The 23,723-nt window shown below is 53.1% G+C and overlaps 1 protein-coding gene across 2 annotated transcripts in view; it reads right to left on the reverse strand.

Annotated features, from left to right (window-relative positions):
* Positions 1-1,149: 1,149 nt before the first annotated feature.
* The window catches only part of NAPRT (nicotinate phosphoribosyltransferase), a 23,350-nt gene continuing 776 nt past the window's right edge, over positions 1,150-23,723 (reverse strand). Inside the window, exons 2-13 of one of the 2 annotated variants that reach the window (XM_034763727.1) lie at positions 16,164-16,291; positions 14,216-14,298; positions 13,150-13,280; positions 12,907-13,022; positions 12,063-12,256; positions 11,375-11,515; positions 10,448-10,532; positions 9,026-9,106; positions 7,068-7,170; positions 5,820-5,977; positions 4,358-4,465; positions 1,150-3,542 (exon numbers count right to left, since the gene is read on the reverse strand). In XM_034763727.1, the coding sequence (XP_034619618.1) occupies positions 3,483-3,542; positions 4,358-4,465; positions 5,820-5,977; positions 7,068-7,170; positions 9,026-9,106; positions 10,448-10,532; positions 11,375-11,515; positions 12,063-12,256; positions 12,907-13,022; positions 13,150-13,280; positions 14,216-14,298; positions 16,164-16,291 (1,388 nt within the window). In that variant the 3' untranslated portion in view covers positions 1,150-3,482. The remainder of the gene's footprint in view (positions 3,543-4,357; positions 4,466-5,819; positions 5,978-7,067; positions 7,171-9,025; positions 9,107-10,447; positions 10,533-11,374; positions 11,516-12,062; positions 12,257-12,906; positions 13,023-13,149; positions 13,281-14,215; positions 14,299-16,163; positions 16,292-23,723) is intronic. The other variant, XM_034763728.1, reaches the window with a different exon arrangement.

Consider the following 23,723-nt stretch of genomic DNA (forward strand, 5'->3'; position numbering starts at 1 on the left):
CCTCTGCACCCCCCGCCCCTGCAGCCTCTGTGCCCCCTACTCTCCACTCGCCCTGCAGCCTCTGCACCCCGTGCCTGCCCTGCCGCCTCTGCACCCCCGCCCCTGCAGCCTCTGCACCCCCTGCTCCCCACTCGCCCTGCAGCCTCTGTGCCCCCTGCCTGCCCTGCCCCTGCAGCCTCTACACACACACCCCCCACCACCGCCTGCCCTGCTCCCTCCACTCACCCGGCAGAGGGAGAGCTGCAGGCTCCACATGGAATCAAACACTGCCACGCTGCTCTGTGGGGGAGGAGGGAGTAGGGGAGGGGGCCGGACTCTGGCTGCTAGAGGCCCTAGTGGCTGCGAGCGGCTTTCAATCAGGCACAGCCGTCCAATCAGCCGCACCGCACTCTGCATGAGGGGAAGGGGGAAATCCCGGACATTTCTACTTGATTAGAAATCTCCCCCCGGACGGCCATTTAACGCTGAAAAAGCCGGACATGTCCGGGGAAACCCGGACGGATGGTAATCCTACTCCCTGCCTGCCCCGGCCCCACGCTGCTCCCAGAAGCAGGCAGCATGGCCCCCGGGAGCGGGGGGCCTCCTTCCGCATGCTGCTCCTGTCTGCAAGCACCACCCCCACAGCTCCTATTGGCCAGGAACAGGGAGCTGTGGCCAATGGGAGCTGCAGGGGCGGTGCTTGCAGAGAGTGGCAGCAAGCGGAGCCACATTCTCCCCCCTCTCCCCTCCAGGGCAGGAGGGGCATGTTGGCCCCTTCCAGGAGCGGTGTGGGGCTGGGGTAGGCAGGGAGTCTGCCTTAGCAGCAGCCACGCTGTGCCACCATCCAGGGGCCACCGGAGGTAAATGCTGCCCGGCAGGAGGCTGCACCCTAACCCCCATCCCCCTCCAGGAGCCAGCACCCCAAACCCCCTTCTGCACCCCAACCCCCTGACCCTCCCCCGGAGCCAGCACCCCATACCTCCTGCACCCCAAGCCCCAGCTCTGACTCCCCCTCCCAGAGCCAGCACCCTGTACCCCCTCCTACACCACAACACTCTGCCCCAGCCCAGAGCCTCGTCCTGCACCCAAACTCCCTCCCAGAGCTTGCACCTCCATTCCCTGCCCCAGGCTCAGCCCAGAGCCCCCTCTCACACTGCTTAGCCCCAGGCCAGAGCCCACCCGCCCTCCCAAACCCCTAACCCAGCCCAGTGAAAGAGAGAGAGTTTGAGGGTGGAGGAGAGCATTCACTGAATGGTACCTGCGAGGCATGGTTTAGACTATAGGTGTTTGCTGGAGAGGTGGACAGACGGGTGTGGCAGGGGCTGTCACACAGGTTAAGCTCCAGCCAAGAGGCAGAAGGATACAAGCGTGGCTTACAGTCCTGGGCTCCCTAAGGAGAGTGTCACAGAGCCATTACAAACCCCACAGCAGGGCCACGCGATTCCTGGGTTCTTTACAGAGATGTTACTGCCATCGCTACTCCACAGAGAACAAACATCAAACTGGCCGACCCTCTCCTCCAGCCAACCCCCTGCTGCACCCATTGCTATCTTCATTAAACTGAACGTTGGGAAAGACATCTAAAACCAGCAGATTCCGACTTCTCCCCCGTGTGGGACTGGAGAGAACCAGCCTCTGTTCCCCTAGGGCAGGGGGCAGATCTGTTATTTTTAACGTGTATTCGGTTTAAGGCAAGTGGTGTTTTCTTTTCTTAAGAGGAAACTCTTCATCCAGAATGTGCGTGAATGTTCCAGGGAAGCGACGAAGACGCTAAGTTTGATCTCTGCTGTTGAACAGACACTGCCCCAGAAAGTTGGGAATAACTTTTCAATACAAGAGTCAGGTTACAAATATGATTCTGAAAACAAACCGACCTCTGCGCTATTAAACGCACCTGAGAGGATAAAAATGTAAAGAAATGTTCAAAGATCCATAGATTTGAAGGCCACAAGAGGCCATTACAATCATCTAGTCTGACTTCTTGCATAGCACAGGTCACAGACCCTGACGCAGAGACTCCTGCAGCCAGCCCAGAGCTTTTGGTTGCGCTACAACTTCTAGAAAGCCATTCAGCCTTGATTTAAGGACTCCAAGTAACGGAGAATCCACCTCATCCATGATGGTCAGTTACCCTCACTATTCAAAAGTCTTTTACCTTTTTGTACTTCTCTCAACCTGGACAGTGAAAACAAGCTAACCGGTTCATTTCTCTCTCTTTCTGGTTTCACACACTAGCTTTCACACACTAACTTTGGGTACGTTCTTCAGAGCAGGGGCCACATCTCTCCTTTTGTGCAGCACAACGGGGCCTTTGCAATCCAAACATTTAATGGTTTGTCAACTGCTGCAGGGGAAGCGTTTCCATCACATGTTTAGAGAGTGATTTCATGAAAGCGCCACAAAGCAGATTGTGGGGCTCCAATCACTTGCCTCTATGCCGTTTACACTGGACTTGCGTTTCTGAAGACCCTGCAAGACCGCTCCTGGGATCTGCAGACAAAGCGGGATTGGGAGAAATAACGTGTTTGAGTCATACTCAAAGATCCATCTGTAAGAGGTCGGTTTGTATTCTTAAACTTACAACTGAAGATTAAACTGCTGCTCCTGCAAGGAGCTCTGTGCAGAACCCCACTGGGAGCCCCCTGGCCACAGCTCATTTCAGGATTAGATCATAAATTTCTCCAGTTTAGATGCAGCCCATGGGGTTTCTTGTACCTCCTCTGAAGCAGCTGGCACTGGCCACCATTGGCCAGGATACAGAACAAGTCCTGATCCGATACAATTACTGAGAGCCTACAAATTAGCTATAAGCTAAAGAGAATTAATAGCCCTAAACTTTAAGCAGAGAATTTCCTAATCAATGTCTGTGATGAGAGTTTGATTCTGCTTAGGATGAATCTGTTTCTTAAACAACTCTGTTCATGACGCATGAGCCCAGAATAGAATCCAGCTCATTCTCCCATAGCTGGGATGGCTCTGCACTACAAACACCCCCTTATTTTAGGCATTAAAGTCAGAAGGTGCGACTCCAAAGACACGCAGTGATCAGGTCTATTGAGGAAAGTGCCGTTTTCACAGAAAACCTCTGGGAGGGACAACATAAGGAGATAACGCCTTTCCAAAACACACGGTAGAGACGGCGGAAGAACAGCACCCGAGGACAGCTGCAGATCCCAACCCTTAAGCCCCATTGTTAGTAGAGTAAAACTAGGCAGAGCCTTGCTGGATCTCTGCCCCCATCAAGGCCTCCCCTTGCATTTCAAATCGGATCAGAAAAATCTGCTTCCCGTCTGCGCAGGTCCTGTTTGGGGATGTTTGCCATACCTGTTGGAGCTGGACTGCCCTGTAGCTACTGCCCTGCACAGCAAAACCATCATTCAAAAATAATTAGACAATTAAATAGAAACGCCCAGGCCCTAATAGCGGCCAGGTCTTTGTGCAGGTTAATTTGGGCTTGCATAGGTGCAGTTTGCTGCTGGCCGGGACGATGCAGGCAGGGCGGCTCACCGGCTGGATCGACGCAGGTCACTGAGGAGAAAGTGCAGCTTCTCGGTCACAGCAACCTGCGAACAGAGGGGGAGACGGGAGGAAACCGGTCAGTGGTTTGATGTAAGATGTGCTCTTGTTCTTTTATTGTCCCATCACAGGCTGTGAGGGACGGAGTCTTGTATGATTGGGATGAAGGCTCCCAACTTGTCAGAGGCCCCAGACGATGGGCAGAGAAGAAGAACAGACGGAAAAGGTCGGATATGTAATCAGAACGGGTGCCTCCATGGTGGCTCTAATCATAAAGCAATGAACACACTCTAGCCAGGAAACATTTCATCCCCCAGCGAAATGCAGCCACCTCTGCAGTGGAACGGGAAAGCCATTTAACAGCACATAGCAGTGCTGTGCAGAAGAAATCCTGCACGAGCTGAAACTGCAAAGCGTGTTTAGGGAGACAGAATGGAGAATGCAGCCAGGATTAACTCCTGCAAAAAGTGCCAGGGGGTCTTTAATGATCACAGGTTGTCAGGACCTCAGTTTTACTTCCCCTCTGAAAGATGCCACCGCAGAGGCACACCGCCCAGGGGTGCATCATTGAACGGGGCAGCACATCGCCCCCTAGTGCTGCAAGAGGGCATTACAGAGAGCACTGACAGGAGAGAACATTTACTCAGCCACTCACGTCGCTCCCTGACACGTAGCCCTCTCGAGTATTGCACGGACAGCAGGGTCAGAAGGAAGAGCACCACCTGGAGCCCCTGGGTGCTCCTTGGAAGTACTCATCAGGCCTGTTCCTGCAAGGCGTGATCCCAGGTCGAGGTGGAAGAGCTCAGCTCAAGGACGCCCTGCCGTTGGCGATGGCCTCTGCACAGCCAGTTGGCTCACGTACCTGGTAAGGCTCCGGGTCCTGGAGTCTCTTGTGCGCAGGGCTGAGCAGGCTCAAAGAGGCGTGCGCGTGGCTCTTGATTTCCAGCAGGCTGGGAAGAGCCTGGCAAACCTGCTTGGAAGGGGGGAGGAGGACAGAAGGACGAAGGTTTGTATTAGAAGCAAGAGCTGGGCCTGAGCAGGACAGGGGTCTGGATCGAAGACGAAGCTGAGTTTGGGGGAGTTCAGAGCTGGGGTTTGCTTCTCCCCACATCTAAGATTGACTGTTACGACACTGCAATGGCACGATAAGAACGGTAAGTGTAAAGCACCTCGTACACATTAATTCTCAAAGCCCCTCCCCCCCCCCCCCCCAGGGTATTACCCCCCTCGGGGGGGAAACCGAGGCCCAGCGAAGGGAAGTGACTTGCCCAAGGTCACCCAGCAAGCCAGAGGCAGAGCAGAAGAGAGAACCCAGGACTAAACCTACCAACAGCATAGATGCTGCGGAAAGTGAGTCATGAACAAACCCCCTAAGCTGTGTTGCTAATGAGGAAGTCCTAGCTGGGGCATCCCACTGAGCCACTTTTGCCCGGCTGCTATCCTCCCACGAAGGGGAGGGCACCTGCCTTCCCCCAACCATGTGCTGCCTTCCAAACCAGAGCATGGGATCTGCTGTGAAGAAGGCCCTACGCACAGCTCAGTAGGGGCCAGTCAGCTCAGTTTGCCTGCAAGGCTCTCAACAGCCAGAAAACGAATACACACAAGATTCAAACATATTCACAGTTCCCCAGGGCACCTGATTCCTGATCAGCAGAACCACTTCCCGCTGGGGACAGCCTGGGTGCTGCCAGAGGCGCAGCTCACGCGCCAGGAGGAGAGTGGACCGAGCTGTTGACTTTCCTGCACTCTCCCTTTCATCCAGGTGACTCCCAAAGGCCTATTCGGATGTTTACTCTCTGTAGGAACTCCATAGACAGCTTCCCATCCAAAAGCAGCCACTTCTGGGGTGGAAGGTGGCAGCTGTCTGACTGCGCAAAGCAACGCTACCCAACAGCATAGGACAGGAAGTGATTATTACATCAGTTGAAAATGGAGAGGTGGGGGGGTCTAGGTGAAGGTAATGTGAACACCCAGGTTTAACCCCTGGACTCCTGCTATTTGTGCCAAGCAGACAGTACCGTGGTTTTCTCCCCCCTCTGACAGATGATACAGCACCCCTAATATCTTGCTGGGGCAGTATCGATTTGAAGGAAACCGCGCCACCACCCGGCACTACTCTAAGACTTCTCTAGAGGTTTCTCATTCAAGTACTGGCTAAGAGGCAGCCTGCTTAGCACCAGAGTGTCAATGGGATCACAGCTGGGGGAGTCACGGGGGCAGGGGAGCCAAGGAATCAGCTAGGCTGAGAGACAAGCTTGCAACATGGTCAAAGAAGCAGCAGCCCGGCGGCTTGCAAGGAGGGAGGGGCGCATGCCTTCTCTGACCTGTCCATCTTTAAAGTAAGTGCGATGCAGGATTTCCACGGCCGTGGGAGTCACCCTCCTGGCCTCCTCACTCCTCCCCAGCAAGCAGACAGCCACCTCCTGCCCTGCCCTGGGTGGGGGCTCCTCCTCCAATGCCATGAGATCCATAAAGGCAAGACCTGCCAGGAATCGGAGGCAGACGTTAGCCGCCCGGGTTAGGGGTGGGAGCGCGCTGGGGTTCAGAGCAATGCTGCCCCTCGTCGGGGAGCTGTGCCAGTTTAGATCCAGACCGAGACCGTGGCTTCATCAGCCGGTGCCCACAGTCTGAATGTGAGCCAATCTCCCTGGCAGGCGCACGGCTGAGCCATGGGGGAGAGGTTATAAGCAGGGGATGTTGCAGGATCTCCTCATTCAGATGGGGGGAGGAAGGGGGCTACATTGCTGCAAAGGTCAATGGTCCCAGCTCTGGGAGGCAGAACACGAGCTGGGAACAGCAGCTTTTCCAGACGAGCCTCTGGGGATCCCACACCTACAGCTGCCCTCGGCCACAGGCTCCGGGAACACCTGGTGCTTTTAGAAACTGAGCAAACAGCAAAGACGGGCTGCTCAGCCCAGGGGGCAGGGAGAGAGGAGGGGGTGCTGCGAAGCCAGAGGACTTTCCCCTGGCCCGCAGAGTGCTGGGAGAAATCCCAGCGCAGCAGAATTCCCCTAGGGAACGGGAGCCCCAGCCCCAAGGCCAGAGGGAAACACGCAGGCGTCTAGGTTAGATCTGGGCTGCGACAGGGAAACACTGAGCTCAGGAGCTGTTCCACTTTGGTCGACGTCCCTGGAGGCTGATGTTCTTAGTCCACAGAGCAGGCACAGCCTGGCTAGCAAGGCAGGCTTCCCTGCAGCACCGTACTCTCAGCCCTGAGCAGGGAAGACCCACAGCCAGGGGGAAGGGCCAGTCGATCCTGGGCATTCCGCTGGGACTGCCAGCAAGGGGGCTAGTATGGTTGAGGGGGAGTTTTAAAGAGACCCTTTCATTAGTTGCCAATTCAGTTCCACGTGGTAATGGCCAGACTCAAACCAGGGACCCAAAGCGATGGCCACCTAGCCCAGCTCCAATCCTGCCCCCCTAAATCCGGAGCCAGGACTCGGGCGTGCGAGCTGTGTATGTTTAAGACACGGTGTCTCAGGTCTCCGGGGGACCAATCTTTATACAGCCAGGTCTGTATTCCCGGGATGTTGTTCTCATTTTGCAGGGCGAGCACTGGGTCAATGTCTCACCAGTGGCATCAGAGAGCCTGTACACCACCTTGCTCCCCGGGATGGTCATCTTCTCTTCGTCTTCAGTCAGCTTCAGCTTGGGGCAGCCGTTCACCTTCACCAGCTACAGGAGGAAGGAGCAAAGATGAAAAACTCCTCAGTGCCTACCGCACAGGAGATCTCACTTGTACGCAGGGCCGTCCCTACCTACGGTGGTGCCCTACACTGCTCCCCCTGCGGGGTGGGCACGCTCAAGGGCTGCAGGGCCGTGGGGGCAGGAGCTGTGGGGGGCAGCAGCAGGGCAAGGAGGCCCAGGGCAACACGGGGGATTAGTGGGGGGCCTGGTGCCGGCAGCAGGAGTCGGTTTCAGCTTTAATCACCTAGTGTTAATGACGGAACAGAGGCGTGTGTGTATATACAGATATATATACACGCCTGATTCTTTTCTCAGTTTACCCTAACATAATTCCCCTGCCTTGGGCATAAAGTGGCTATGAATAAACTGAGGCTGGAAATGAAAAGAAAGTTTCTAATCTTCAGAGGAGTGCGGATTTGGAATAGCCTGCCAACAGGAGTACCGGGGCCAAGAACCTAACTGCTTTTAAGATGGAGATTGATAGATTTGTGAACGGGACTATCTGAGAGGGTTGGCTGTGATAGCAGGGAGCTGGACCCAGTGATCAGGAGGGACCTTTCAGGCCGATGCACTATGGTCTTTACTCTGGATTCAAACCCAGGTCAATGAGAGGAGAATCAGGCCCATGATTTTTAACCTGGCAGTGTCTCTTTAGTCGCGTCAACAGGATATCCACCAAAATAATTCCAGCGAATCACAACACTGAACTCACACAGAGCTTTTCATCCAAACATCTACAGCCACTGATACTATCGCACTTTGCATACAGTGAGTCAATGGCAAAATTAGGAGGAGAGCCCAGCTCTGACACCCAGTTCCCCTTTCTAAGCTCTGGGCCACGGGGCCTCTTTCCAGTCTCTATTAACGAAAGTGGAAGAGGAGTCGAGCTATTTGAGAAAACGGCAACACCCCCCTCGATCACCCAATAAACCCAGACAAGCATTGCAGCCTTAAATGGCTAGTATATCATTGTTGCTAGTTTTGTCAAGAAGCTGCAGGTTGGTGCAATTGCTAGGTTTGCACTGAACTCCGGGTGTGTGTGGGTGTGTGTGGGTGTGTATGGAGCAGGCCTGCACAACATGTGGCCCGGGGGCTGCATGCGGCCCGCATGGGCTCACGGTGTGGCCAGCGGGGGGTGAGTAGGCAAGCAGCGGGTGAGGGAGGCGGGCTGAGGAGGCAAGCGGGCAGGCAGTGGCGGGGAGTGAGTAGATGAGCTGGAGGGGTGGGGGGCTGAGGAGGCAAGCGGGCGGGCAGTGGCGGGGGGGCAGGTGAGCTGGCGGTAGGGGAGGGGGGCTGAGTAGGTAAGCTGGGGTGGTGGGGGGCTGAGGAGGCAGGCAGGCAGTGGCGGGGGTGAGTAGGCGAGCTAGGGGAAAGGGGCTGAGGAGGCGAGCGGCGAGTCGGTAGCTGACCTGTTCTACTGATCTAGTCTGGCTCCCATCCCCTCTCCCAGGGTTGCAGCTGTCTGGAGATGCTGCCTTCCTCATTCACATCTCATTCATTCAACAGGGCAATCGATTACAAAGTGGGGGGAAGATCTTATTCTACTTCTAGCAAAAAGACATTTTTCTTTTACCTTAATTATACTAGCTTAACGGCCAGCTATAACATATTACCAAGGTTCAATACTGCTGTTTCAGCAGGGCGGTGCTGGGGAAGGAGGTTTTTTTTCCACGGGGTGGGCGGCGCTGGGGGAGGGTTCCCGGGGGGGGGCTGGGGGGTTTTGGCCCTCAGCTGTTTTCTTTGGAGTAATATGGCCCTCGTCACTTTACGAGTTGTGCAGCCTGGTATAGAGTAACAGAGCTGTGGATGGGCTCCTGTTGGACTATCCCAGCGAGGAGGTTACCTTGTAAACACAGTCCAGGGAGGGCTGCAGCGGGCACGTCACCAGATTGGTCCCAATTCCGATCATGTCAATTTCATTCCCCTAGAAGAGGAGACAGATGACAAGGAGTTGGTATTACCCTTATTACTTGTTGGCTGCATCGCGGCAGTGTCTAGCAGCCTCAGTCCTGCCTGGCCCAGGACCCCACTGCGCTAGGTGCTGTACTAACTTGCCCTGAAGAGATTACAACCTTTGCCCCTTGCTAGCACCTTCCCTCTGAGGATCTCGAGTTCTTTACAGACATCAGCCAAGCCCCACAACACCCCTGGGCAGGGGGAGTTCAATGCTAAAGGCCACACAATGAGTCAGTGGCAGAGCTGGGAGTCAAATCCAGGAGTCCCAGACCCCCCTGCCCTGCTCTAACCACTGGACAATTCTTTCTCCCTTGTGCTGTATGAAGAGCCTCCCTCCAGCAGCTGGCATGGGGCTGGGACACGGCTCACAAAGGTAGCACCCCATAGCGAGAAGCTCCCCGCTGAGGAAAACCCCTCGGATGAAGGGGACAGAACCCCCATCATCCTCCTGCCCAAGTCCTGGACCAGCCACCTCTGCCCTCCCTTCTGTGATCACAGGGTCTCTGGCTGTTCCCCATCTTTGGGAACATGGTCACTGAATAGGAACACGGTATGTCTGGCCCCAGAGGGCTCCCCATTGGGTTCCCAGAAGGGCGCAGGCAGGAATAGCGGTTCCCATTTGGGACCAGAGCCTTGGGCCACTAGCCTGGTAGTCGTGGAGAGTGGCAAAGCCTGAAGCTCCAGAGGATGGCAGACTCCCACCCCAAAGCCGCCGCTGGCCAATGGGGAACGTCCTGCAATCTACTGATGCCCCGAACCAAGAGGCCTGATTAATCTCTCTTCCCTTGCATAGCTACAAGTTCTTCCCTGATGGTGGGGAAGGCCACAGGCTGGTCGCAATCAGGGAGCAGCACATGCCCACCTGGACAGCTCATGGGAACACGCAGATTAAGGGCTTGTCTGCCTGTAGGTAACCAGGTGCCCAAGTGTTTGTCTACCTGCCCGGCTAAGAACCCTCCCGTTCCCCCATGTCTGAAGGCAGCAGATTCAGTCTGTTCGCTCCTCAGGCTTGTCTACACACACAGTTATTCCAGAATAGCGATTCCTGATTAATACCACGTGTGGATGCTCTTATTCCAAGCGCCTTATTCCAAATTAGCTGAATCCATTTTTCAAATGGATTAAATTAATTCAGAATAAGAGCAACTACACATGGAGTTAATCAGGAATAGTTAATCCACTTAAATTCACACCCTGCCTTAGTCCAGATTAATGGTCATGTGTAGACAAGCCCCTAGACAGTTTCCCAAACAAGCTGTAGCTTGAACCACCACCTCCAAGAGGCCGGTTAGAACTAGGACCATCTTACCTCCTGCATTAACTCCTCCAGGTTCCTTTCACTGATGTCATTGCTCACAGCAATGGGGATGGTCGCAAACCAGGGAACCTGGAAGCTGTACACAATGGAAGTGAGTCGCTATAAACGGCTGCAGGATTCTTACAAGGGACAGGTGCCCCAGCATTGAGCTTACGGCACAGGTTGGTTGAAGCTTTGCTAGATCTGAATCCCGGAGGGTGGATGAGTGTGTGTGTGTCCCCATCGCGGCTCTCAGCCCAGCCAGAAATCTAGACAGTTTGCTCAGTTTATAAAAGTGCCCCCCCCCCCCAACCTGGGCACCCTGGAAACTGCCCCAGGGATCTGAGAGTCAAGCTGGGCTATTTCGGGTTTGTGCAGCATCACCAATCACAAAGAAGCTGCAGGCCAAATTTTGCTTTCAGTGGCATCTGTGCAACCCCATCGTCTTTCATGGGGTCCCACTGAGGGCGGAGAACTTGACTCCGTGACCGGGAATCAGTGAACAATTCTTAGTGAAACATAAGCCATAAGGGAATCCAGCTCCCTTGTTCCTGCAGTGCCATCATCATCAGCCTAATCTTTTATTACTAGGTTTGGTAACATCCAAATCTCCTGGATGCTTTTAAAACATAAGAGAAAGGCGCCGTCTCTGCCGTGCAGCGCTTATAAACTATGGCTGGGCTAGGCGCGGTAAGGCAGTTAGGGGGTCCAATTCTTGAAAATCCAGCCCAGAAGACAGACAGACCGACCGACCGACCCTCCTTTTGGTTGGGTAAGATCTGACTGCTCATCTGACTCTTACACATGGCGAGTAAGGAGGGGCCATCGTCCAGGGTCAGTAACTGCCCCCACATAGGAGGCCCCCGTGCAAAGTCTAGGTAAAGGACTCTGTGTCCCAGCAGAGGGGTAATAGCGTCTGCTTAGCAGCATGGCACTCACTCGGCACTGCAGATCCGGAGCACCTGGCGAATCTCCCTCGCCTGCTTGCCGAGGTCTCCGCTGTCCACGCGAATCCCTATCGTGCGGTATCCCAGCTGGTTCAACGCCAGCGCCACGGCGCAGAAGTTTGGGATGCCACTCCTGCCAACAGCAAGGAGGAGGATGAGTCTGGCTGGCAAAAAGGCCTGGGAACCCCGCCCTCTGTGACATGGAGCGGCAGAGATGGGCCAAGTAGGCTGTGTTCAGGTCAGGGGCAGGAGGCGATTCGAGGTTCCACATCCAGGTCAAGGCAAGGACAAAGAGGAGAGCAGGAGAGAGGGACTCCCCGGGGCGGTCATCATCAGAGCTGTCCTATCCCCAGCGTGTGGGAATGGAGGACCGCCCGCCATGCACAAGAGACGGAACACACGGGAGGGGTCCCAGCTGGGTTCTAAGACATCGTCTCAGAGATCCTGCATTTAACCAGCTGCCCTGGCATTGCTCCCCCTGCTGGCTTCTTAACCCCACATACACTTTATATATAAACCCACAGCCCATTTGGACCCAATCTGACCCCGTTCACCATCTCTGCTCCCGCAGTCGATGGGACATCACTTACATCGGTCACCGTGGAATCCAAGTGCCGTGCAACAATCACGAAGCATCGAGCATGCTCGGAAAAGGCCACCGCCGCCCCTCGGCTCCTCACCCCATGACGGAGTAAGTGTCCACCAGCCCTTGGAAGTTGTGGGGGAAGGCGATAGCGTACGACACGAAGGCAGCCAGCTCCCCGTGGTTCACTCTGTCGTGGGGGACCCGCAGCGTCTGGCACACTCGCCTCAGCCACGACTCAGCAAGGGGCAGGAAATCCACCGGCTCATCTCCGTCCAGGGGCTTCAGGGTCTGCATGGGAAACAGCACCTCCATGGTACCAATCGCATCGTCTACAATGGCCGCTTTCGGTAGGGCCTGTAAAAACACATCTCGAGATTCCTCTGCCCCCTGCTGGCTCTGAAGCAGCAGCTCCGTAGAGATAATTCCTAAATGCAGGCAATAATGATGCACAAAGGCCATTCAGCTATGTGCAAGTGCCCAAACTGAGGGGGCTGGTGGCCGCTGCCAGGAGCCCAGGGGGTGTTCCTGAGCTGCGTGAAGCTAGCAAGACTGTGACCACTGTCGGTTTTTCAATCCACAGGTGGTGCCCCAGGGACACTACAAATCCCAGCATGCAATGCTCCGAGGAGGCAGCGGGATGGTGCTCTGCGAGGGTCTAGTGTGCTCCGATGACGTGCCCATCACCCGAGCAACGATAGCGGTGCATTCCCATAGCACGCATCAGGGTAGCATCTAGGCACGAACACCACGGTTAGGCGGACAACTACGGGGAGCAGGATGGAACCATCCGGGTGGGGAGAACTGAAGCTGAATAGCTCCTAAGAGAAGGGGTGAGAGCCCCAGACTACAGCACAGGCCTCCGCCCCCTCTCATCGCCGTGCGAAGTTATTAAACGAATCCATCCTCACCCCCCACCCCACCCCGGCACGGACACGCACCCGGGGCTGCACCTCCGCCAGCGACGAGAAGGACATGATGTAGGAATGGGCCACGGTTCCCCGCACCGGAACCCCGTACAGCTTCCCTGCCAGCACGTCGCTGGTCCCATCGAAGCCTGGAACGGAGAGATCGGGGGCACGTGGGCGAGGGGAACTGAGCAAAGGGGAACGGGAGCAAAGGGGACAGGGAATGCCCTGCTGCGAGGAGCTGGCACGCCGACCTGGCTCCTGGGCTAAGCTCACCCCCTATGTAGGAGTACTTGGATGCAGAAAGGCCCCCATCCGGGCCCTGGGCACGTCGCAGCCCGAACTCCAGCAGCTTCTTGTCTGGGCCAGCAAGCATGCGGAACCGGGCAGCGTTAGTGGCCACAAGGCTGGAAAAGGAAAAACCCAAATATTCCCTGAACGCCGAGCCCGGCTGGACACCAAGCAAGGCCCAGGAAGGGTCAGGCCCCACGCCCATGAGCTCCCTGCTGACAGGGGCAGATGACACAGGGACACATGCTGGGAGGCTCGAGGGCGGATCAGTTTGACCAGACCATGTGGGAGCCAGAGGGCCCTGACTGGAGCTGCGGACGGATCAGGTTGGAGGATCTGAGTTACAGGGGGAGTAATGTGGAGCCAAGCACCAGGCAGCCCACCTGGGGGTCAGGACGAGGAGGGTGCGGTGGGGGAGAGGGACACGGCTCCAGCTGTCAGGGGCGGGGAGGGCGAGATGGATGAGGAGACCCAAGGGGACACGCGGGAGACTTTGGAGCACCACAGCCAATGGGAGCAGGAAGAGCAGAGACGCAGCCGGGGATCAGCACACAGACACCTGCGCCGCCCTTGTGCGGGGCAGGAAACGTTCACAAGTGGCTGGAATCCTTCATCTAACACCCAGCATGTGCCGCCCCCAAGGGACCCCCACCGAGTGCATCGCCCCAGTGCCCAGGGGCCCCAGCAGCCCCACCCAGCACATGCTGCCCCAGGGCCCTACAGCCTCCAGTGCCCCCTACCCAGCGCGTGCCACCCCGGGAGCCCCCTACAGCCCCACCCAGCACGTGCCACTCCGGGGGCCCCTACAGCCCCACCCAGCACGTGCCGCTCCAGGGGCTCCTGCAGCCCCAGGGGCTCCTGCAGCTCCACCCAGCACATGCTGCACCCAAGGGACCCTACAGCCCCCACTGCATTGCCCCAGTGCCCAGGGGACCCTACAGCCCCCACCCAACGTGTGTCGCAGCAGGGCCCTGGGGACCCTACAACAAACCAGCAGGTGCCGCCCTGGGGATGCTACACCCACGAAGCTGTGTGTCCCGGAGCCTCTCACCTGGCATAGCTGACCAGACACAGCAGCGTGGTCTCCAGGATCTGCACCACCAGCAGCGGCCCCTTCACTTGCAATAGCGGAACCTGCAGGGGAAGAGCCGTGGGAAAAGGGGGGTTCACCCCAGCTCATCTCTCTTCCTCACCCTACCCCCGCTCCCTGGCCCGGTGCCTCAAAGCCGCACCCGGCCCCCACATCTGGCCGACGCTCTCGCGGGACTCGCCGCCACGTCCTCGCCATGCCGGCAAAGCCGCCGGAGCGATGCGCCGCAAGCAGCACGTCACTGGGTTCCAAGCAACGGGCCCCTCCCGGGCTAGGACTGGGCCGTGTCACACACCCGGGCTCTGTGGCTGCCCCGCCTCTCTAGCACAGCTGACTCCATCACCATCCTCAGTCAGCCTGGCGCAGAACCTGACCCACATCTTCGCCTCCTCCCTTATCCCTCCCCTCCGTGCCTTCAATGTCTCCCGCCTTTCCCCTCTTCTCTCCCACCTCAATTGCCGCGGCCTCCCTGACGCCCACCCCGGCCCTTGCTGGCCCACACAAGCCCCCGTGGCTGCAATCGCCTTGGAATTTCTCTAGCATTTCTCCTGCAGGGGCTTTCAGTTTTTAGCTGTAGTGCTGCCTGCGATACAGGGCCCTTAGCTGGAGATACCAGCTCTTCTACAGAACTTTTTGCCTGTCAATCAGAAAGCCCTTTACAAAGGAGGTCAGTGATGTTACTCCAGCTGGGCTTCTAAGACCTCAGGAGCCTTGGGGTCTCCTCTCTACCAGATGGAGTCCCAGTACAAGGGGGAACATCAGGCTGGAGACAAAGGAAGGGCCCCCCCACTTATTAAGTCTGGTTTTACTCAGTTTTCTCCCTAGAACTGATCGCACAAGCCGGAATCCCAGGCTCTCCAGGAACGGGTGGACATCCTCAAATGGTCTGCAGAGATGCCTTTCTGTGACCTGGGGAAACTGCGTTTCTCACGAACATTCAGTCCTCAGCTCCTGCCGCACAAAGTCTGGAGACCTTTAACTACCAGGCTCCCACCTTGAATATTCCTGTGTAGCTATATATGGGCTAGTCCATCAATCATTCTGTATTTCCCTTCTCTTTCTGTAGCTCCTCCTTCTAGGGACTTTTCTCTGACTATTTTCGGAAGCCAGAAGCCTCCATCCTCTCCAGACTAGCGCCTTCCTTTCCTATAGAGCAGATAAGAGTCTTTTAATAAGACTCTGGTATTTGGAGGGAAATGGCCTTGCTTTATTTACCTAAGAACACTCCACTCAGTGCACGCCTTAGTTTGCAGGACAAGTTCATCCTTCTGGTCTTGAAGAAACCAGTGTGAACTAAACCCAAAGTCAAGCCGGTTTCAGCTAACGCAGCCAGAATCTGATTGAACTCTCATTGCACCAACTCTCACTCTTTTCCACTGGTGCGATGCACACGTGCCTACAGACTGAGACATTCAAACAGCGGCTGCATCCACACCCCGCCCACTGCAGAGGAAACTGCAAGTCCAGCACAAAGGGGCAGGACAGTCTAGTAGGAGAATCACAGGATTTGGAGTCAGGACTCCTGGGTTCTGTTCTCAGCTCTGAGCCCTGGGTGAACAATCAAACTTACAGGTGAGAGATGGGAATGGAAGAGAAGCCAGGCGAAATGCATTGGTTGAGCCACCCACATTATATAACAATAGTAACCAGCCTGTATATCGCACCTTTTACCAATAGATCTTAAAGTGCTTTACAAAGGATGTCAGTATCATTATCCCCATTGCACAGATGGGAATACTGAGGCACGGAGGGGGTCACGTGACTTGCCCAGGCAGGCCAGTGGCAGAGCCAGGAATAGAATCCAGATCTCTCCAATTTCAGTCCAATGCTCTATCCACTAGGCCACCCTGCCTGAGAGTTCTCAGCCTGCTTTACACCGAATTGCGCGGCTGCTATGACTAACGCCCACCGTGGCGAAGACGATGGAGCCCTCCGGCACAGAGGAGACGGTGACTTCGGAGGCATCCACGGTGCGCAAGTAATCGAAGAAAGCCTTCTCCACAGTGCTGGGCAGGACCGACTGCAGGTACTCGATTTCTGGAAAGCAGCCAGAGATCGCTGTTCACAGAGGAGCACCCTCGTGCCCTGGGAGAGGTGTCCCAGTGGCAGGCGGGGCTGTGGGTTTAGATGATGTCACTACCAAGGTCTCCCTGAGGGCAGGCAGGGGATTTTTTCCCAACCCCCATGTTGTTCACTAGCCCTCTACGGTCCCATCTGCCCTGCGAGAACCACCCCACTGCAGCTCCACTGCGCTCCCGCCTGGGTAGCCACAGTTCCGAGTCCGGCTGCCTCCCCGTTGTGCTGGGCTGAGGCATGACTGGAGAGGAGAGTTCACACCGCCGGTCCCAGGTCCACAGAGCAGACCAAGCACCACACCGGAGCAGATGGGACCGAGCAGCTGGTCAGAGCACCCACGACGGCACCATGCTGGCAGTGACTGTGCTCAGACCTGGCTGTGGGCAGGGAAATTCTGATCCCAAAGCAGGGCCTCGGTGAGAAGACCATGCAGCGGGAGGATGGACGTAACGCCCAGTGATGGCTGAGGCAGAACAACGGCCAGAGCAGGGCTCCGGCTAGCTCATTAGCTCGTCTCCAACAGCAGTCCCAGCACCAGCTGCTTCGGTGGAAAGTATAAACCAACCCACAACGGTTGCATCTGACCGGAGGTGACCCTTAGAACATGAGAACGGCCATATAGGGTCAGAGCAAAGGTCTATCGAGCCCAGTATCCTGTCTGCCCACAGTGGCCAATGCCAGGTGCCCCAAAGGGAATGAGCAGACAGGTAATCATCAAGAAATCCATCCCCTGTCGCCCATTCCCAGCTTCTGGCAAACAGAGGCTAGGGACACGATTCCAGCCCATCCTGGCTAATAGCCATTGATGGACCTATCCTCCATGAATCTAACTAGCTCCCTTTTGAACACCATTAGAGTGTTGGCCTTCACAACACCCTCTGGCAAGGAGTTCCAGAGATTGACAGTGCGTTGCGTGAAAAAATACTTTCCTGTATTTGTTTTAAATCTGCTATTAATTTCATTTGGTGGCCCCTTGTTCTTGTATTACGAGACGGAGTAAATAACACTTCCTTATTTACTTTCTCCACACCACTCATGATTTTATAGACCTCTATCATATCCCCCCTTAGTTGCCTCTTTTCCAAGCTGAAAAGTCCCAGTCTTATTAATCTCTCCTCATACGGAAGCCGTTCCATACCCCTAATAATTTGTGTTGCCCTTTTCTGAACCTTTTCCAATTCCAATACATCTTTTTTGAGATGGGGTGCCACATCTGCACGCAGTATTCAAGGTGTGGGCGTACCATGGATTTATATAGAGGCAGTATGATCTTTTCTGTCTTATTATCTATCCCTTTCTTGATGATTCCCAACACTCTGTTCACTTTTTTGACTACTGCTGCACATTGAGTGGATGTTTTCAGAGAACTATTCACAATGACTCACTCCAAGATCTCTTTCTTGAGTGGTAACAGCTAATTTAGATCCCATCATTGTATATGTCTAGTTGGGATTATATTTTCCAATGTGTATTACTTTGCATATCTCAACATTAAATTTCATCTGCCATTTTGTTGCCCAGTCACCCAGTTTTGTGAGATCCTTTTGTAGCTCTTCGCAGTCTGCCTGGGACTTAACTATCTTGAGTAGTTTTGTACCATCTGCAAATTTTGCCACCACACTGTTTACCCCTTTTTCCAGATCATTTATGAATATGTTGGATAGGACTGGGCCCAGTACAGACCCCCTGGGGGACACCCTATTTACCTCTCTCCATTCTGAAAACTGACCATTTATTCCTACCCTTTGTTTCCTATCTTTTAACCAGTTACCAATCCATGAGAGGACCTTCCCTTTTATCCCATGACTGCTTACTTTGCTTAAGAGCCTTTGGTGAGGGACCTTGTCAAAGGTTTTCTGAAAATCTAAATACACTATATCCACTGGATCTCCTTTGTCCGCATGCTTGTTGACCCCCTCAAAGAATTCTAGTAGATTGGTGAGGCACGATTTCCCTTTAAAAAAAAAGCATGTTGACTATTTCCCAACAAATTATGTTAATCTATGTGTCTGACAATTTTGTTCTTTATGATAGTTTCAACCAACTTGCCCGGTACTGAAGTGAGGTTTACTGGACTGTAGTTGCCAGGGAGACCTCTGGAGCCCTTTATAAAAAATGGCATCACATTAGCTATCCTCCAGTCATTTGGTACAGAAGCTGATTTAAATGATAAGTTACAGATGACAGTTAGTAGTCCTGCAATTTCACATTTGAATTCCTTCAGAACTCTTGGGTGAATACCATCAGGTCCTGGAGACTTATTACTGTTTAACATAAGAACATAAGAACGGCCATACTGGGTCAGACCAAAGGTCCATTCAGCCCAGTATCCTGTCTGCTGACGGTGACCAATGCCAGGTGCCCCAGAGGGAGTGAACCTAACAGGTAATGATCAAGTGATCTCTCTCCTGCCATCCATCTCCACCCTCTGACAAACAGAGGCTAGGGACACCATTCCTTACCCATCCTGGCTAATAGCCATTAATGGACTTAACCTCCATGAATTTATCTAGTTCTCTTTTAAACCCTGTTATAGTCCTAGCCTTCACAACCTCCTCAGGCAAGGAGTTCCACAGGTTGACTGTGTGCTGTGTGAAGAAGAACTTCCTTTTATTTGTTTTAAACCTGCTGCCCATTAATTTCATTTGGTGGCCCCTGGTTCTTATATTATGGGAACAAGTAAATAACTTTTCCTTATTCACTTTCTCCATACCACTCATGATTTTATATACTTCTATCATATCCCCCCTTAGTCTCCTCTTTTCCAAGCTGAAAAGTCCTAGCCCCTTTAATCTCTCCTTATATGGGACCCGTTCTAAACCCCTAATCATTTGAGTTACCCTTCTCTGAACCTTTTCTAATGTCAGTATATATATATATATATTCAGATGAGACGACCACATCTATACGCAGTATTCAAGATGTGGGTGTACCATGGATTTATATAAGGGCAATAAGATAGTCTCTGTCTTATTCTCTATTCCTTTTTTAATGATTCCTAACATCCTGTTTGCTTTTTTGACTGCCGCTGCACACTGCGTGGACGTCTTCAGAGAACTATCCACGATGACTCCAAGATTTCTTTCCTGATTAGTTGTAGCTAAATTAGCCCCCATCATATTGTACCCTGTTTCCCCGAAAATAAGACATCCTCCGAAAATAAGGCCTACTTACAGTTTTGCCTCTCGTTGTAATATAAGGCATCCCCCCGATAATAAGACCTCCCCGATAATAAGGCATCCACCGATAATAAGGCATTTTTCATTTCTGAAAAATAAGACATCCCCTGAAAATAAGACCTAGCGCATCTTTGGGAGCAAAAATTAATATAAGACACTGTCTTATTTTCGGGGAAACAGGGTATGTATAGTTGGGGTTATTTTTTTCCAATGTGCATTACTTTAATTTATTCACACTGAATTTCATCTGCCATTTTGTTGCCCAATCATTTAGTTTTGTGAGATCTAGTTTATCAATTTGTTTAAAAACCTCCTCTAATGACACCTCAATTTGGGACAGTTCCTCAGATCTGTCGCCCAAAAAGAATGGCTCAGGTTTGGGAATCTCCTTCACATCCTCAACAGTGAAGACCAATGCACAGAATTCATTTAGTTTCTCCGCAATGACCTTATCGTCTTTGAGTGCTCCTTTAGCATCTTGATGGCCCCACTGGTTGGTTAGCAGGGTTCCTGCTTCTGATGTATTTAAAAAATATTTTGCTATTACTTTTGGAGTCTTTGGCTAGCTGTTCTTCAAATTCTTTTTTGGCCTTCCTAATTATATTTTTACACTTCATTTGCCAGAGTTTATGCTCTTTTCTATTTTCCTCATTAGGATTTATCTTCCACTTTTTAAAGGATGCCTTTTTGCCTCTCACTGCTTCTTTTACTTTGTTTAGCCATGGTGGCTCTTTTTTGGTTCTCTTACTGTGTTTCTTAAATTGGGGTATGCATTTAAGTTGAGCCTCTATTATGGTGTCTTTCAAAAATTTCCATGCAGCTTGCAGGGATTTTACTTTTGGCGCTGAACCTTTTAATTTCTGTTTCACTAACCTCCTCATTTTTGTGTAGTTCCCCTCTCTGAAATGAAATGCTACAGTGCTGGGCCACTGAGGTGTTTTCCCTGCCACAAGGATGTTAAATTTAATTATATTACGGTCACTATTACCAAGCAGTCCAGCAATATTCACCTCTTGGACCTGATCCTGTGCTGCACTTAGGACTAAATCAAGAATTGTCTCTCCCCTTGTGGGTTCCAGGACCAGATGCTCCAAGAAGCAGTTATTTAAGGTGTCAAGAAACTTTATCTCAGCATCCCTTCCTGAGGTGATACATACCCAGTCAATATGGGGATAGTTGAAATCCCCCATTATTATTATTATTATTGAGTTTTTTATTTTAATAGCCTCTCTAATCTCCCTGAGCATTTCAGAGTCACTAACACCATCCTGGTCAGGTGGTCTGTAATATAGCCCGACTGCAATATTCTTATTTTTCAAGCATGGAATTACTATCCATAGAGATTCTATAGTACAATTTAGTTCATTTAAGATTATTACTTCATTTGATTCTACGCTTTCTTTCACATCTAGTGCCACTCTCCCACCAGCACGACCTGTTCTGTCCTTCCAGTATATTTTGTACCCTGGTATTAATGTGTCCCATTGATTATCCTCATTCCATCAGGTTTCTGGGATGCCTATTATATCAATATCCTCATTTAATATGAGGCACTCTAGTTCACCCATCTTATTATTTAGACTTCTAGCATTGGTATATAAGCACTTTAAAAACTCGTCACTTTTTGGCTGTCCCCTAACATAGGCTCATCTACACCCCAAACGAGAGACACTCGGCTTTAACTGTAATCAGCTTTATCTGCCAACTGAAAGCACTCAGGAGCCAGGGAGAATAAACACTTTGCCTCTCTGTAGCCACTTCCCTCCCAGGATCTCTAACTGCTCTAGAACCACCCTGGAAGGCAGGGGAGAATCCCGGGGAAACTGAGGCATAGGGCAGGGACATGACTTGACCAGGATAACTCAGGGGATCAGTGGCAGAGCCAAGAGTAGCACAGAGCTCTCGACTCCCCATCTTGTGCTCTAACCACTAAGCCACCCACCCTCTGAACCAAGGACCTTATGATGCCAGCTGGCAGAGGGCACAGGGGTAGATAAAGGTTACAGCGATTCTCTTGGTCTGGTGTTTACACCTTAGTTCACCAAAAAGCGTCAGGTAAGATCTCTACTGAAAGCCTGCGTCTCACACTGGTCATCACAATCCTTGCCAGAAGAGGCTTGAAATGACCCCAAATGACGTTTTGTTTTCATACACAAGTAGTGTTTTCCTAACTCTGCAGTGCAGAACATATGGTGATTTGGATTGGACAGCGGGCGGGAGAGATCCATTAGGAGAAGGTTTGGTTAAAGGTTTCCCAAGCACAAAAAGGAACTAGATCAGCTGTTTATTTGTGAAGTCCCTTGATTTGGGGCAGCTGATGATGGAGACAAAGCCACACAGGAGAGACAAAGCTGCCGAGCTGGGGTAATAGTTAACAAGTGATAACCCAAGTCACAGAAAGACAGAGTTGTGATTACTGCTACCGGCTGGCTATTAATTGAGCAAACACTGGCCTCACTGAAAGTCCAGGGGAGATTTGCTATCAGCCTGGAAGGAAGCCAAGATTTCATCCCCTCCCCTCCTCATTCCCCTGTTTGCCTTATCCCCCATGATGCCCTGTTTTTATAGAAACAGACGGTCACTTGCTACATGTTCATGAGGTGCTCTTTGCAATAAAGTCCTGTCCTGGAGCTTCTGTGATAAATAATAATAATGGCACAGCTTAGAGACAGAGGGAGCAGGCAAAGAAAGAAATCTGGGCTGTGAGGAGTTAGAGAGAGAGTGAATACTGAGATCTGGTCTACAGAGGTTGGCGCTCAGGGGTGGGAAAAGTCCATGCTCCAGGTTTGCTGCTTCTGTCGACCTTGCTCCGTTCACTCGGGAAGGTGGAGTTCTTACACTGACGGAAAAACACCTTCTATTGCTGCAGTCATAGAATATCAGGGTTGGAAGGGACCTCAGGAGGTCATCTAGTCCCACTCCCTGCTCAAAGCAGGACCAACCCCAACTAAATCATCCCAGCCAAGGCTTTGTCAAGCCGGGCCTTAAAAACCTCTAAGGAAGGAGATTCCACCACCTCCCTAGGTAACCCATTCCAGTGCTTCACCGCCCTCCTAGTGAAAAAGTGTTTCCTAATATCCAACCTAGACCTCCCCCACTGCAACTTGAGACCATTGCTCCTTGTTCTGTCACCTGCCACCACTGAGAACAGCCCAGCTCCATCCTCTTTGGAACCCCCTTTCTGTCTGCACTATGGGATTATGCCAGCATAGCGATGCACCGTATCTCTGCTACAGTGCAGACCTGGCCTCAGAGTCAGGGAAGAGGCAGTTTACAGGGTGGGCAGCGTAGGAAGGTGGCACTGACACATCACAGGGAGGAGTGACCTTATAACAACCTAGAAACCTAGACAGAGGGCCCCATGCTCCCCCACTCCCTAGGCAAGCAACACCCGGAGACATGGTACAGTGTTTCTAGTAATGCCCTCCTCCCGGTAGGGACCCTGCCTGGGGCAGGTGAGGGGAATGCAAGGGTTGTGACCTCGATTTGTGCCACACAGGTGGAAGCCCAGGGAGTTTGTAGCCCACCCACCACATGAGGCAAAACCTGTCCCGGCCATTTCCCCAGCACCAATCCCCCGGCACTGACGTCCAGCTCCTAACACTCCCCTAAACCACCCACCCCCCGCCTACCCCACCCAACACCCACCTGCCCGTAATGCTTCCCTGCCCCACCCATCCCCTACCTGCCCCACCCACCCCCTGCCTGCTCCAATGCTCCATGGCCCGGTCCCTTTTGCTCATTGGCACTAACCCCAACCTTGCCTGCCACCTGCCCCTGCCCCTACAACTCTCAGGCACTGATGTCCAGCCCCTAACACTTCCTTGCACTAACACCCCCTCCTCCACCTGCCCGAATGCTCCCTGGCACTGCCTGCTACCCAGCCCTGCCCCTACTCAGAGGTGGTGCTAGCCCACTGGGGGCCCTAAGCAGGAATAATTTTGTGGGGGCCCCCCCGGGGAACCCCCTCACACAACACATACTAAAAAGGCAAATAAAGTGCTGCCTTGAGCTGCTCAGGGCCCTACGTCTTAGTCTGCTTATGTCTAGTGCCAGCTCTGTCCCTGCTGCTCCCTAGGGTGACCAGATGTCCCGATTTTATAGGGACAGTCCTGATTTTAGGGTCTTTTTCTTATATAAGTTCCTATTACCCTCCCACTCCCTGTCCCGATTTTTCACACTTGCTGTCTGGTCACCCTAGCTGCTCCCTGGCA

Source organism: Trachemys scripta, chromosome 2, assembly GCF_013100865.1.
Source record: "Trachemys scripta elegans isolate TJP31775 chromosome 2, CAS_Tse_1.0, whole genome shotgun sequence".
NCBI lineage: Eukaryota > Metazoa > Chordata > Testudines > Emydidae > Trachemys > Trachemys scripta.